General features: G+C 34.4%; 1 protein-coding gene across 6 annotated transcripts in view; it reads left to right on the plus strand.

Annotated features, from left to right (window-relative positions):
* The window catches only part of RABGAP1L (RAB GTPase activating protein 1 like), a 737,000-nt gene that overhangs the window by 462,842 nt on the left and 257,186 nt on the right, over window positions 1–16,972 (plus strand). For all 6 annotated transcript variants that reach the window (XM_041753512.1, XM_041753528.1, XM_041753506.1 and 3 more), the window contains 2 exons: window positions 2,783–2,908; window positions 4,970–5,113. In XM_041753512.1, coding sequence (XP_041609446.1) covers window positions 2,783–2,908; window positions 4,970–5,113 — 270 coding nt within the window. The remainder of the gene's footprint in view (window positions 1–2,782; window positions 2,909–4,969; window positions 5,114–16,972) is intronic.

Consider the following 16,972-nt stretch of genomic DNA (forward strand, 5'->3'; position numbering starts at 1 on the left):
AAAAAATTGTAACTGTGTGAGGTGATGGATCTGCTAACTAATCTATTGTGGTCATCATTTTGAGATTACATTGCCCAAAGCTAGACATGAAGGATAATAGCTCTAAGACTCCTAACTCTCTTAAATATAAATTTTTTAAAAATGAAGGTTATAGACTGGGATTGTCCATTTTATTTGGGGTGATCAAGTTCAAACTTACAAAGGCTTTTGTTTTTGGAGAACATGTATTAGATATATTGTTTGTGAGAGAGAAACGGATGGAGAGAGAGGAGAAGGGAGCGGAGAAAGATGGAGATAGAGGGAGGGAGGGAGAATTTAAGCTCCGTACCCAAAAGCAAAGCAGAGATTTATGTTCATTTATCATTTTCCTGACTAATTTGTCCTGGTCATATCCAGCCATTCTTCTACTTATGCTCTAACTGTGGTGATATCTAACTCCTCATCTACACATCCTACCTCTCATATCCCAGGATTTCTGTGTCAATGTCAAAGTCAAGGAGAGTTGCCTATTTACTAGTCCTTTGGGAAGATGCGATAGCATTACTTTTATATCCACAGGGCCTAGCACAGTGCATGCATCTCTCATGTTCATGTATGAATACTAAAAGGCATTTAAACCTTTTATTTGCTTTAATGGTTTTACCCATGCAAGGCAATAAAGGTTTATCCCCTTTATAGGTTACCAAATGATAAAATATTCAACTAAACATCATTCACTTAGAAAAAAATAAGCGAATTGGTTCTCTAGTCCTGGCTATGGTTATTTTACAAGAGCGCTTTTGTATGACCATTTTAATAGAGATCTGAGAGGAAGTAGGAGAGGCTTAGACCATGGTGGTGAGAGTAGTATACCATGCATATGCAAATTAGTGTCACTTGAAGCTTCAATGACAGAACTGTTGGGGGAGGAAGAATACAGAGCACTTGTATTCTAAGTATAAGCTGAAAAATACTTGTTGAATTGAACACCTGGGGTCAAAGCCCCAAATACCTCATAGGTAAAAAAGAAATAAACAAATGTTTAGAGAATTAAAATGACAACAACTGGGCAGCCCTGGTGGCTCAGCGGATTAGCACCACCTTCAGCCCAGGGCCTGATCCTGGAGAACCAGGATGGAGTCCCACGTCAGGCTCCCTGCATGGAGCCTGCTTCTCCCTCTGCCTGTGTCTGCCTCTCTCTCTGTATGTCTCTCATGAATAAATAAATAAAATCTTTTTTAAAAAAACAACAACTAAGTGTACTTACTTTAGGAGGTTTTATTTAATTAATCTGTATTTCATGGTTTATTAGAAGAATTAGAAGTGGCCAATTTGTGTAGGAAATTTAAAAAACAGTTATATTTCTAAGTGAGTAAATAGAACTCTACTTGATTCAATTATTTGGGTGGGAATTTAGTCTAAGAAAGGAGTCTAATACCATAATCATCCAAGGTCAGACTTTCAAAGAAGTGATATTGAAAGTAAATGTTTACTGGGGTCCCTGGTTGGTGCAGTCAGTTAAGCATCTGCCTTCAGCTCAGGTCCTGATCTCGAGGTCCTGATCTCAGGGGCCTAATCCCAGGGTCCTGGGATCAAGCCCTGAGGCTCCCTGCTAAACGGGGAGGGAGCCTGCTTCTCCCTGCTGCTTGTGCTCATTCTCTCTCTTGCTCTCTATCTCAAATAAATAAATAAATAAATAAAATCTTTATTAAAAAAAAGTGAATGTTTACATAATAGTTACATCTTAGGACACTGAGTTAAAGATAAAATCTTTTTCTATTTGCTTGATGTAATTTCTAGAATATTGGATATGTATCTTTCTAAATCCCTTCAGTTTATTGATACCACAATTTAGAGATTTGTTCCTTGGATTTTAGATTTCATTCTGTGTTCAGATAAAAATGCCTCTGGGAGGGGTATATTAGATTTTGTCATTTAACTCTTAATGATAAAAGTTCATAAAATTCTTTCCTAAAAACTTTGTGTAGAAAGAAAACAACAACATCAAGAAGACCATGGGAAGACAGTACCTTATTATCAAAATGAAAAATACATTTATCCTTTGACCCAGAAATCCCTCTTTGGGTAATATTATTGAGGGGGGGGGGAAAGCAAGATGCATCATAATATATATAGAATATTATGTGGGAAAGGGAAAAAAATAAAAAGAAAGTGATTCTTTTATTTGCATAAAAAAACACTAGCAGGATACTGAGAAATTATTGAGCGTAATTACAGGATTATGCCAAAGAGGTGGGGATCAGGTCCGGGAATTATTATACAGAGGTAAGACTTTTACCTTTACATACTTTTGCATTGTATTGATTTTTTAAATCATGTGACTGTATTACCTGTTTTTAAGATGGCTTAATGAGGGCAGCCCCTGTGGCGCAGCAGTTTAGCGCCGCCTGCAGCCCAGGGCATGATCCTGGAGACCCTGGATCAAGTCCCAGGTCAGGCTCTCTGCATGGAGCCTGCTTTTCCCTCTGCCTGTGTCTCTGCCTCTCTCTCTCTCTCTCTCTCTCTCTGCATCTCTATGAATAAATAAAGAAAATCTTAAAAAAAAAAAAAAGATGGCTTAATGAATGAATTAACAGGATGATTAAAATTCACAAAAGGGTGAAGTTCATGTCCAGTAAGGAAGCTGGAAGGTTTCAACACAAATTTTACCAATATTGCTGCAGAGGGCTGGCTCTGAGGAAATTAGCTATTAATGCAGAGGACTAATAACAGGAAGGAACTTTTCTGACATTCTGGCCAAATGCCATTCAGTCATGTTTTATATAAATCTATTTTCCTATAGATGCCAGAGGAACAAGCATTCTGTGTTTTGGTGAAAATCATGTATGACTATGGTTTACGAGATCTCTACAAAAACAACTTTGAAGATCTTCATTGCAAGTTCTATCAGTTGGAAAAACTAATACAGGTAAATAAAATTTAGGCTTTTGCCACTCAAGGATTGAATTACAGAAAAAGTAATAAAATTGATGAACAATAATAATTCATGAAAGTTTAATGGAATTCTACAGAAAATGTAAAAACATTTGGTTTCTGACCAGTATCTGCATTGGTGTTAATATTTATTTAACCATTTGATCATTTTTAAAATAGCTTCCATTGTAAATATTCAATTTTAATATACTTTGAAGTGTGAATATAGTGAATTAAGTCTATGAAGAGATTTCTGGGTATTGTTTGTAAAGAAATGAAGATATTTACAGAATAAAAGTTGAAATACTTAAGAACTTTCCCTTCCGTAATTATCACTAGTGCCAAAATTAGGGCCACATGTAGAGAACTCTTGAAAGAAATAGAAAAAGAATTGAAAAAGAATAACACTTAAACACTTTAATGTGAGGACATATTTAAATTTTTTTCTCATGTAATTTCTTGATTTCAAACAATGTTATTGTTTTATAATATGTAAATTTATATGTATGAGGAACATATCATTTTATATATGTCAAATATTACATAATAAGAAAGATTGTGAGCAAGGGCAAAATTTTTGACTAGTGCTGATAAAAGGAATTACTGAGTAGCTTTGAAATGCAACCTGAAGTTGGAAATCTTAAATTTACAATGGGTCTATATAACATGTTTATATGGCTTTCTCTGTAGGAGGTTTGAGAACCCAAGAGAAGTGTGAAGTAAATACATGAGTGGCTAGATTGCACATTGGGGAAAGGTAAAGTGGTTAAGGAGGAAGGTTAGTCGGTCATGGCAGTAGAGACAATGGTAAGAGCTTGTTGGCCTGATCTGTCAGCGCTCTGTAGGTGTCTGAAGAGGAAGTGGAGTCAATGGGAGACTAAAAGACTAGAACAGAGAAGACAGATTAGCAGTGAGTTTAAACTCTACTGGGAGAAGAGAATGTTGGAGGGTAGAAAACCTAAAAGAAGAAATAGGGGAAAGATGTTAAATGAACTATAAACCCAATGACATATGGGCATCAAGGAGAAAAAAGACTATGTAGAAGAATCTGGTAACTATGGATATTGAAAGCAGTGGGCTCTTTTTTAGAGGTCTAAGTAAATATTTGAGATTATTCACTTTTTTACCTTTTATTTACAAAAGTTTACATTTTTTTGAAGGTCAGTATTCTTAAGAGCTTTGAGAGTCAAATAAATGTACCTGATAAATGAATAGCAAGTTCATGGTATTATGAAAAAATCCAAACACATTCTTCTATTAGCAATCTTTGACTGGATGACCTTTGGACACCCCATTTAAAGTACCTGATGGGTAACTTTGGGTGCTTTTCAAAAAGCATTTTGTACAAGAAGTAGGGTTTTTCTTTTTGTTTTTATGATGTTTATGAAAACAAAACTAATGTGGGCTTTTAGATGTCTTTGCTTTTCAGTTATTGGAATAGCTTTGCTAATACCCTACCCTTTACCTTTCATGCTTTTGAAAAGCATTTACCTGTGTAAATTGGGAAACAAAGGATAAGCATAATAGGAGACATCCAATTTCCTGCATTATATACTTGCATGATTTCTATAGTTTGTCATTTTTAATGTCAAAAATAGATTGTTTTAAAGTCTGGTGATGTTTTGGGCTTTTCTCAATACCCCCAAAATATACTGAAGTGATATCATAGATCCCAGATGGTATTGGTATTAAGTGGTCTCCAAAGAGAGGATATATTTCTTTCCTAGGTAGTAAGGTAACCCATTTGATCAGGTGCTAGATTTGACTCTGGAGGGATGACATTCATTAGACTACAGAGTGTTCTGTCAGAGTATTTCCCAAGAAACAAGAACAATCAAGTGAGCAAGAGGTGATCTTTGTTATTTGTTTATAACAAGTCTTCTTTATTTTCCTTGATTATCCTACTCCCAGTGCTCATCTCCTATTACCACTTCTGTGTAGTTACATAAAATTCAATGAATGGTGCAAAAAATCAAGAGTGCTCATAGAAAGCTTGTCATAAGTTGCAGTTGTAAGAGGAAATAAAGCTTCCCAATTTTCCACTTTAACTTTTTAGGAGCAGTTACCGGACCTGCACCACCATTTTTGTGTTCTGAACCTGGAAGTTCATATGTATGCCTCCCAGTGGTTCCTCACTCTTTTTACAGCCAAATTCCCACTCTGCATGGTCTTCCACATCATCGACTTACTGCTTTGTGAGGTAGAGTGACTGCATCTCTCATACCTAAGCCAAAATAGAGAGTAGTTTCTATTTAAAATGGTTATAATTTTCTTTCTTTATTTTATTTTTCCCTATACGTAACAGCCATAAATACTGACCAGAAAGTTCTATTTGAATTTTTAGTAAATTATTTTAACTATAATTTTATTATTTGTGAGAAATGAAAATGTTAAAGCATATATAATTCCTACACAGTAAGATGTGGTAGTTAAATTTGTGTAATTAAAATTCATAATAAGCCTTTTCTGTGTAATAATGTATTACTAATATAAAGGATAAAGGACCTTTAAAGTTATATAAATGAATTCAAAATCAGATGTTTTTAATAGTAATGCAATTACACCCTAAGAGTGAATAGAAATGAAAATTGCATAGTAATTTATATTTTATTTTATTTTAAACTCCAGTTTAGTTAACATACAGTGTTATATTAGTTTCAGGTGTGCAATATAGTTATTCAGTAACTCCATACATCACCTACCACTTCTCACAACAAGTGCACTCCTTAATCTTATCCCTATTTTACCCATCCCTCCACCCATCCCCTCTGGTAACCACTAAGTTTGTTTTCTAATTATATAGTAATTTAATCCTTAATTCATATTTCCATTGCACATGATGTTTGGGACTCCTACCAGATAATAGTAAAGTTATGCGCTAAAGCTTCTATACCATTTATTTCCATAGAATATTTCAAAAATTAGTATGCAAATTTCTTAGATATCTGATTTGTTTCATTTATTACTTTTAGTTCCTTATATGGCTACATTTATTCATTTTACTCTTTTAAAGAAATAAGCAACATTATGCATGCATATATTATATGCTGCCAATCAAAATGTTCAACAGTCTTAGCAGTGATACAAAAGTTTTTAGATGAGAATTTTTTTATTTGAAATATAAATGTATGTAAATTATAGCTGTCTTACATTAGAAAGCTGGAGTAGTGAAAAATATAAGCCTAATATAATCTAAACAGTTTTGTATTACTACATTTCTTTTCATACAGTTTCCTTTATTAAAAGTCTAACCATTTCAATTATATTAATCAAATTTAATCAAATATTTATAAAAAAGATTTTAAAAGATAAAATGCATAAGCTGTACAAAGCATAATTGTTATTTTTCATTCTACCACAGCAGTAACCATTTCATATGCAACCATAGTTGGATTTTGCTCTTCAGAGGTTCTAGTTGGAAGTTGCACAGTACTTGAAAGTTGCAGAGCATTTTGTAAAGGTGTAAGATTTTAAAACATTTGTAACATGTTTTTTAAAAAGATTTATTTATTTTATTTGAGAGAGAGCATGGGTAGAGGTAGGGCCAGAGGGAGAGAATCTCAAGCAGACTGCCTGCTGAGGGAGAGCCGGAGGCAGGGCTTGATCTCACCACCCTGAGATCATGACTGAGTCAAAATCAAGAGTTGGATGCTTAACCTATGAGCCGCCCATGTGCCCTCATTTGTGACATACTTTGATAAAGAAAAGTTGAGCGATTTGCTGAGGGTCACAGAATGAGTTTCCCAATTCTGAATATAGAACAGCTGGCAAACCTGATTGATAACACAGTGACTCACCTATTTGTCTTACTTACAAATTAGTTTCTAAAATGGATATCTAAATTTAACCTAAATGAAGAATACAGATTTAGGAGCTAAAACTTTATTCATTTCAAAATGGTGTTACCACATTATACACAAATTTAGACATTTGTACTAAAAATTCTACTTTGCCTGGTTATCCAAACTGATATGATGAACAGTTCTGACTCCTCAAATTTAGTGCAGTACTCTCTGAAAGTAAAAACCAGATTTATATCTTTGACTTCTGTGATCTTAAAGTAATACTAAAATTTCTTTTTGATAAATAAATATTCATAGGTCCTATTCACTGAATACTGTGCTGAGTTTGGTATTTCATGGTATTTATTTAAAAAATAGGAAAGTAAGGGTATGACATTTTAACAATTTTGTATATAGTAGGAGCTTGCAGAAGTTAATACCATTGCTTCATATTTTTTGCTGAAAGGGATTATCTACTTTCATACTAGATTAGTTTTATGTTTATTATAGAAAAGAGAATGAAATTAATATGCTCACACCAGTTGAATTGAATTTCTCAGTGTCTTTTGGCAGAATAGTAACACTATCCTCTAGTTCACTGGAGTAATGACTTTCTAAAATCATCTTTATCTGAATGATTCCATACCTGACACTGGAGCATTGTCAGTGGGTCTTCTGGAACCCAGATTCATAATTTCTCAGGAAATTTATTTTAAAGATACTTGAATTTCTAATACATGCTAATAAAATTAGCAACATTTATGGTAGGGAGAAGAAAATTTATAAGTGTTATCACTTACCAGCTGTGATTTATAATTACAATGTTCGAAAGATCTTAATGTTTATTAAAATTAATAAGAGCATCATAGATACTACTTTCCCTTCCCTTAAATCTGTACTCTGTAGCTGTTTAAGGAAGTTGCATAGCTTCCCAAAACATGGAGTAAGTTGTAATCACAAGATCATGGTAACCCGGGAAATAAATAATAACATCCCTTAACAGTTAAAAATAAACTTTATTGGGAACAGTATCAGGATATTCATTCTTTCCACTAACTCATCTTTGTCAGAGGATTATTTTGCAAAGGAAATTTTTAGATAAACTTTTATTTCCTGCCTGTCTGTGTTCTTTCTTTGCCCCTTTCCTTCTTGTAGTTAATAAAATATTTATATCAAAGCTCTTCTTTCATATGTGGTAAAATATTCTAAAAGAAGAAATGATAACATAGTCTTAAATAGAAACATCTATAGGTATCTGTTTTTGTCATATTCTCTTTTTTAGAAAATGATTCAAATATTCATGGTTATGAATTAATATTTAGTTACAAATGGAATGCTAAGAAATTCTCAGATGGAAAAGTTGATTTTTCAAAATTGATCATTTTGACCAAAAAACCTCCAAAAACTAAACAACAAAAAAATCAGTCTTTTGCTCAGAGATCAGTCCTATTGCAAAGTGAGAAAGACGTTGAGCTGGAGACTTGTAGAAAGCATATCATCCTCTCATGCTTTTCTAAGCTTATGTGCTTTTAAGGATTTTTTCATTCATTCTAAGGTAAAAAATGTGAAGTTAATTTATTAGCAGAAAATTTGGGAAGAACTTCAGTACACTTTGGCAATATAGTCTGAATCAAAAACTCCTGGTTAACAATTTTATTTAGAATGTTTGTATAAGCCTTAATATATGGTAACTCAGATTAATTCCCTTATTTAGTGAGGACAATGACAATAGGATTCTTTTTATAGAAAGAGAGAGAAAGTGACATCTGAGTGCATGGTGGGAGAGGGGCAGAGGAAGAGAGAGAGAGAGAATCTTAAGCAGACTCTCTGCAGCTTGAGGTGGAGTTCTGTCTCATCACCGTGAGATCATGACCTGAGCCAAAACCAAGAGTCAGACACTTAACCAACTGAGCCACCCAGGCACCCCAACAACAGGATTTCAAACTAGAGTTTGGAAAAAAAAAACCATTTTATTATACTGAGATAGATGGAACTTTTGAAAAATGATCATCTAGCCAATAATTGAAATTAAATTTATATAAAAAAACCAAAATCTTCTGTGTTTTATTATCTGTCTGTATGTGGAGAGAAGAGAAAAAGGATAGAAGTATTAACAATTATAGTATAAATATTGTGCTCTTAACCCACTAAGAATAGAACATTGCCTTTTTAAAAGAACTTTTTGTTAAAGTATAACAGATTAAAAGAAAATTGCAAAAATTAGTGCAAAACATTGATGAATTTTCATAAAGTGAACATAATTTATGTAACAAGCAGCCAGATTAAGAAAAAAAAAAAAGGAAAACACTGCCTGCATTTCAGAAGCCCTCCTCCCCTTCACTGCCCCTGCGTTCCCTACCTCTCTGAGGAGTAATCACTGTCCTGTCTTCTAGCACTGTAGCTTAGTTTTTATTGCTTTCAAACTTTATTTAAAGAGTAATATAATATGAACTCTTTTCATCCAGGTTTTTCATTTATCATTATGTTTGTGAGACTCATCCATGTAATAGTTGCATCTAGACATGGTTCATTTGTTCCATTGTATGGATTATATTACCATGTATCCATTCTTCTATTGTATTGTTGATGGGCATTTGGGTTGTTTCCAGATTAGAATTATTATAAATAATGTTGCTATGAACATCTTGAACTTGCCTTTTGGTAAGCATTCAAATGTACTTCTGTGGGTACCCATCTGGGAGTGGAATTGCTGGATTAGGGCATGTATATACTAGGGTGTAGCAGATGCCACCAAACAGCGTTTCAAAGTATTTTGAGCATTACCTTTTGAGTTATTTTCATTCAGTGAAAGTCTTCTTTGTGATTAAAGGCGAGTTTTTGTTTTGTTTTGTTTTTCAGGTGGCAGGTCCTAGATCAGATTAGAGTTGATGAATATGGAACAAAATAAAATTTATCTGGTTAAAAATTCATCCACTTGATTTCTGAAGTTGCATACAGATGAGAATTAAGAGCTGGATCTAAGAGCTGAATCACTCTTGTACTTCTACAGTTAACCTGATAGGAAAAATCCAGCAGTGTATTCAGTTATAGAAGCAACATAGAGATAGTTTAACATTGGAGTTAAGGTTTTTTTTTTTTTAATTTAACCCTTCCTGCATCACATTATGTTACTTTACCTGTATATATCTCAGTTTATTTCTCCGTAAAATGATGCTAACAAAACCAGTGTCCCAGATTTATTTTAAGGATTGAATGAGAATATGAAGTGCCAAGCACTGTGCCTGCTACATAGTAAATATATAATTAAGAATGTAACCCTCCATTCTGTTCTATCCACCTATATAGCTCTTTCATTGCTTCTCAATTTCTTCAGTTAACTAGATGACACTAGAAATTCTTAAGAGAGTAGGTCAACTTAGCTGTTGGTTCTTTCTTACCTTTCTAACCACCTTTGTTTCCCTCTAGTTGAGATGCTTTTTTTGCTAAAACCAACAGTATAGCCGTTGACCTTAATGGAAGTTTAATTGATTTCATTTTGACTAGTGATTCAAGTAGTCCTCCTAAAGTATTTCTATTCTTCCACTTTCTTTCAGAAGACATAAGAAAAACAGTATTTCTTTTATTCTTGACAAGATAACTGACAGATAATGTTTGAAGTTGGCTCTTCCCAGATAGTTCAATTTTTAGAATATCAAATTGTATTCAGCTTTATATAGTAACTTGGTATTTTATGGAATGTAAGGAAATCATTGACCCTTCAAATTAGAGTATATTTCCTGTCTCCTTTCTTCTTAGGGTGATGAAAAAAATGACAGTATAGTACTGCATTATCTAATTAAATATCACCATGCATATGCCCTCTTTCAAAACAGTTTTCTGAGGCTGTTATCTGAAGAGTAGATTCATTATATAATATTCTTATTCTTTGCCCCCATTTTCTCCCTCAAACGGTAATACCTGAAATTTTTTAGAGATCTAACTGACACGTAACATTGTATAAGTTTGAGATATACAGTGTGTTGATTCAGTACATTTATATATTGCAATGTGATTACTATATAGGCATTAGCTAACATCTTTATCAAGTAATCTATTGAATGTAAAATAAATTAGAATAATTCTTTTTTTTTTTTTAAATTTTTTTTTTATTTATTTATGATAGTCACAGAGAGAGAGAGAGAGAGAGAGGCAGAGACACAGGCAGAGGGAGAAGCAGGCTCCATGCACCGGGAGCCTGACGTGGGATTCGATCCCGGGTCTCCAGGATCGCGCCCTGGGCCAAAGGCAGGCGCCAAACCGCTGCGCCACCCAGGGATCCCAAATTAGAATAATTCTAATAAATTAGAATGGTAATATAATCCATACAGTGGAACAAATGAACCATGTCTAGATGCAACTATTACATGGATGAGTCTCACAAACATAAATAAATTAGAATAGGTGACATAAACATAAATATTGTAAAAATGTTGAGTAGCAGTTGGTTACAAGACTAGGAAAAAAAGGCTTTGATCAACCAGTAAATACTGTAAAGGTTATTTTAAAGTTTTTTTTTTTTAAGATTTTATTTATTTATTCATGATAGTCACAGAGAGAGAGAGAGAGAGAGGCAGAGACACAAGCAGAGGGAGAAGCAGGCTCCATGCAGGGAGCCCGACATGGGATTCAATCCCGGGTCTCCAGGATCGCGCCCTGGGCCAAAGGCAGGCACTAAACCGCTGTGCCACCCAGGGATCCCTTATTTTAAAGTTTAATTTGTCAATAGAAATTTTCAGGACTAGAAAAAAAAAAACTCTCTAAAATCTTTTTTCTGGATTCTAACTTCTTTCTCACCCACAGGGTTTTTATGGTTCTCACATCAGTTGTCTTACAGCCCTTTCTTGTGTTTGCATTAATTTTGACACTACAGGAAGAAGTAGAAACCTCAAGTTTAAATGGCAGAACCATTGTCTGTGCTTACTATGACTTTAAAGGAATATTTCACTCATTTCATTCATTTATTCAACAACCATTTATTGAATGCTTCTCCTAAACCACTCAGGTTTGGGAATACAACAGTAAAGAAAAGCAGACAAAACTCTTACCTTCATTAAATTTTTATCCTTGTGGAAGATATAGACAATAAACAAATAATTAAATAGAGTATATAACCATCAGAGGTGTTAAGTGCCATGGAAAAAGATGAAGAAAGAGAAATGTAACAGGTCTTAGTAGGGACTTTTAACCATTGTAGAGAATTTAGATTTTACTGGGCTGAGATGGGAAACAGCTGGACAGTTTTAAGTATAGGAGAGGCATACTCTGTTATATATTGTAATAACCTGGGTTGCTTGGACCAAGTTCATGATAGTGGACATGGTAAGAAGTGGTTGATTTCTAGACAGATTTTAAAAGTAGAGAGGACAGGATGTGCTGATGGATCACTGGGGGTTTTATTGATTATATAGTTTCACTATATAAGTGGTGAGAGGGAAGGATGGCTGATTGTGCAGCTTCTCTGCTTTAGGGAACATCTTGGGGACCAATGATGTTGAGGAGTGACTGGGACATGTTATTGTTGCATGCTTTATTCTGGAAATGCTTGAATTACAATTTCTCTACAGTGTTTGTTCTAGAAGCAGATTCTGGTACCTTTGGGAACATTTAAGGTCAATCTTTAAGAAATATACAGGGTGGCATAATTATGAAAAATGATCAGTGGAAGAATAAGCATGTCAAACCTCATCTTTTAAAATAAAGGTACATGTGTACTGTTAAAAGTAGGAATGGTATTTGTTTTAGCAAAATCAAACCCACATTACTTTGAAGACTCACAATGACTTCATAAATCTCAAACCTATTTAATAACTCACAGCATCTAATTATGTGTAAACAGTTCCTATAATGAGAACATATATCACTGACTTAAAAGTTATAGGGTAACAGGTTTTTTTTCCAAATAAAAACCTTTCCATTTATCATGAATTGGAATAACTAAAGTTACTTTATAGTATTTTTTGTTGCAGAAAGCTCATAGTGGATTAAATTAAATAACTAAATATATTGTTATTTTTATGATTCAATATTTAAAACATTTTTAAAAGCATTAACACATACAATAAACTCTTCTATATCTATCTCCCTGGTAAAAAATAATAAAAATATGAACGAGATTAGTTTGTATACTGTTACTTCCCTCACCCCGGAAATACCTCCCTCCCTACCTTCCTCAAAGGAACCATTATACAGAATTCAGTGTTTTATCATTGCCATGACATCTGTATTTTTTACTGCATATGTATGTATCTCTGAGTAATTTATAACTGAACATATTGGGAAAATATTATACTCACTGGCTTATGAAGTACACTTCTTGAAATAGGCCTAGAAAGTTGTTTTCTTTTTCCAAACCAGTATCACATACTATTTAGTTACTTCCTCACTGTTCTTTCCACTTGACCCTCTTCTATTCCATTATTCTCCATAGCATCCAGAGAGATTCTCATAAAACACCTATCAAGTCAAGTCATTTCTCTGCTGAAAATCCTTGAGTGTTTCCCAATAAATAAAACTCATGTTGTTTCATTTGGCCTATAATCTTACCTTTCTTTCCTCTTCAGTGGTAACCTTGGATCAGTCTTTCTCTTACTATACTTCAACACTGGCCTCTTTTAGTTTCTGGAACATATTTCCATGGTCCAGGTCAAAACGTGTGCATATTCTTTCCCTTCTGCCTACAATGTACCCTTCACTCTTTACCTGGCTGACTCCTTTAGGCCTAAGGTTAAATGTTACTTCTTCTAAGAAGCTTTTCCTGATCAGTAATTCTTAAGTAGTCTAAACTTTTGGCCTTCTGTAATAGCACCCTGTAGTTAGTGGTTATTTATTTCTTTACTGTGTATTACTTTTCAAAGGCCTATTTCTCCCACTAGATTATATATTTTTGAAAAGAGAAACCATATCTCTTTTGTGGACTACTGTATATACATTATAGTCAACTTGTAGACATACAAGGAGTATCTGTTGAAGGAAAATAGAAATGCAGAATTAATGGACAAATTTATTTTTATCATCTTTACCTGAATGTTTCTGTGAAATCCTGTAGTCTGAAAAATGGCTTTTGCTCTTGAGTTTTAATAATATATTTGGGAATTCCTTCTGTTTGAGTTAAGATATTTTAAGAAATAGAAACCTAGACATAATAGCTCAAGAACAGTGGGAGATTATTATAAATATACAGGGAATCCAGGAGAAGATGAATAAGTAGACCTCAGGAAGGACAGGTGCCACGGGAACTCCAGGCACTCATCTCTCTTACTCTTTATTACTCTCTATGAATTGAATGTTCTTCCTTCTTTCTCTACCAACTTCTTTGTGGCTTTGTTTTGCATTGGATCTTTGGTATCTTAGAAAGTTTTGCCATGATTGTTCAAGTCTAGTATCAACAGTTCTTGGCAAATGTCTTTATATGTTTTAGGTAAAATTCTTGAGGGATAACCTAACTGGTCCTGCTCATATTTTGAAATAAGGCTGCATAGTCCTAGATCTTAGGTATGTACTACCTTAGGCTAGTTGTCCAAGTCTTATCTAATATGTGCTGGAAAGAGGTAGCCTTGAGTGAGTCATATGACTTATAGCACACTCAACAGGAGCTGTACATGGAGGCAGATTTTCTGAGAACAGTCATTGGTATATCTGGCACAACAAAACATTTCTAATGTGCATATACCTCATGGACTAAAATTCTTAGTATCAACTGCTTTAAAATATGGAATTTGATAAACATAAAATTTATTAAATAAAATTCTCAAAATATCTAAAAAATATCCAGTCATAGATATTTATTTTTTCATAGATATTTATTTAATTAGAATCAGAAAAAAGGTAAAAATAATTAGAATCAGGAGTTGCACAATTTTAATATAGGGTAAAATCTTAAAAATTATGATCTTAAGGGTTGAATGAATGGCAGTGTTCCAAATCATTTTTATGGTATAGTTTTTTCAGGTAGAGTTTTGAGTAAAGGCAGCGTGTAATTTTGATCTGTATTATATTTTAATGATTATTTGCAAAGCTATATAAAGTATTTGAATGCTTCCCATTGCCTGGAAATTGGATTGGGAAAGCATCTTCTTTTTTTTTTTTAAAGATTTTATTTATTCATGAGACACAGAGAAAGAGAGAGAGAGAGAGAGAGAGAGGCAGAGACACAGGCAGAGGGAGAAGCAGGTTCCATGCAGGGAGCCCGACGTGGGACTTGATCCCGGGACTCCAGGATCATGCCCTGGGCTGAAGGCAGGCACTAAACTGCTGAGCCACCCAGGGATCCCCTGTGAAACCATCTTCTAACATAATTGTTTAAATAACTGCATTGCGATCATTAGTAATAGTCGTCCAGTTTAGAAGTTATTTAGATTGTACAATACAGAACAAAGTCTGTCACATGGAATTAGCAGGAATTGAGGCCTTGTTTTGGAGAGTAGTTGCCTCTCTTCACCATCCAATTCTATTTTATTTATTTATTTGTTTTTTTAAAGATTTATTTATTTATTCATGAGAGAGAGAGAGAGAGAGAGGCAGAGACACAGGCAGAGGGAGAAGCAGGCTCCATGCCGGGAGCCCGACATGGGACTTGATCCTGGGACTCCAGGATCATGCCCTGGGCCGAAGGCAGGCGCTAAACTGCTGAGCCACCCAGGGATCCCTTCACCATTCCAATTTTAATTAATACCTAATTTTTGCTGACAAACTCTCAGGCTTCACTTTTTTTTTAAAGATTGATTTTATTTATTTGTTTCTTTGTTTGTTTAAAGGGGAGGGTGGTGGAAGAGGAGCAGAAGAGAGGGATAAGCAGACTCTGCTGAGTATAGAGCCCAGTGTGGAGCTTGATCCCACAGCCCTGAGATCATGACCTGAGCTATAATTAAGAGTCAGATGCTTAACTGACTGAGCCACCCAGGTGCCTCACAGACTTCATTTTTTTAAATCTCAAAGATTTGAGGACAAGATACTAGTCAGCTTTCCTGGAGAGTATTTCTGGGCCATTCACCATGCTAAAACTTTACATAACCTGGTCCTGTTTTTTTTTTTTTTTTTTACCTTCTTGAAACAGACTGCCATGCTTCACCTTCTTCATATAGTTGGTCAAATTAGAAATAATTTTTTTTTTGCTTTTGTTTAATTCACATGGGCAGAAAGTTTTTTTTTTTAATTTATTTATTTATTTATTTATTTATTTATTTATTTATTTATTTAAGAGAGAGAGAGTGAGCATGAATGGAGATGAGGGGGCAGTGGGACAATCACACTGCTTGCTGAACACAGAGCCCAACACAGGGCTTGGTCTCAGGACCCTAATATCATGACCTGAGCCGAAATCAAGAGTTAGATGCCTAACCGACCGAGCCACCCAGACACCCAAAATATTGTTATTTTTGTCTGCCTCTCTAGCAAACAGACCAATGGCCTTTGCCTCTCTTAAGAATCCCTCATTATCTACTCTCATTTAAAGGTTAGAGTCAGCATCACTTGGAGTCTCTGAGTCTAAGATTCTGTTTGACCTCATATCTCAGGTATTCTATCTATAGTCTAGCAGAATTTCAACGTGAAAAGCTTTTTTTGATGTTCATGGTATTTTTCTGTCTTCCCTTTTCAAGTACACTTTACCATCAGTGTCTTTGGCATTTTTAACTAAATAGTGATTTGACCTTTACCTTATTTACCCAGAACTTCTTAATTGTATCTAGACAGTATCCAACCATCAGTACTAGAATTGCTAACTGCATTGGTTTAAAAGAAGCATAATAGGACTCTCTGGTCTTTTGCTTTTTGGATTGTCTTCCCAGGGTTTTCAGAAGCTCTTATTTTTTAGAGGTCCACTTGACATTTTGATTCTTGTCCATGTCCTAGTAATATAGCCCATTTTGCGGGCATTTTTTGCTGAGAAGTAATGCCAGAAAATTTCCATACTTGAACAATTTCCTGCATGTTCCACTGGCTCATTGACCTACTGGATTATAGTGTAGACTGTGTCACAGTCTGGTGGTTGTTTCTTACTTAAGGCATTTAGTGATCATGGTCTAGTTGTTCTCCAACATCCCAAATGAAGTAGATATATCTATTTCTGACCTGTTCTCTTGTTTATATGAATTGACAGAGAAGGGTCTATTTTGTCCACAAGAGTCCTTAATACACAGAAAAACTAGTGCATTCTTAGTATTCAGAATCTCTGTCTCCTTATAAATCCATTTAAAGATCACTTATTAATATAGTATAGGACTCTTGTAAAAAGATGATAGATCCCCAATAGTACTGATAAAACCTCCTATTTAAATGCT

Source organism: Vulpes lagopus, chromosome 1 (assembly GCF_018345385.1).
Source record: "Vulpes lagopus strain Blue_001 chromosome 1, ASM1834538v1, whole genome shotgun sequence".
In the NCBI taxonomy this organism is placed as follows: Eukaryota; Metazoa; Chordata; class Mammalia; order Carnivora; family Canidae; genus Vulpes; species Vulpes lagopus.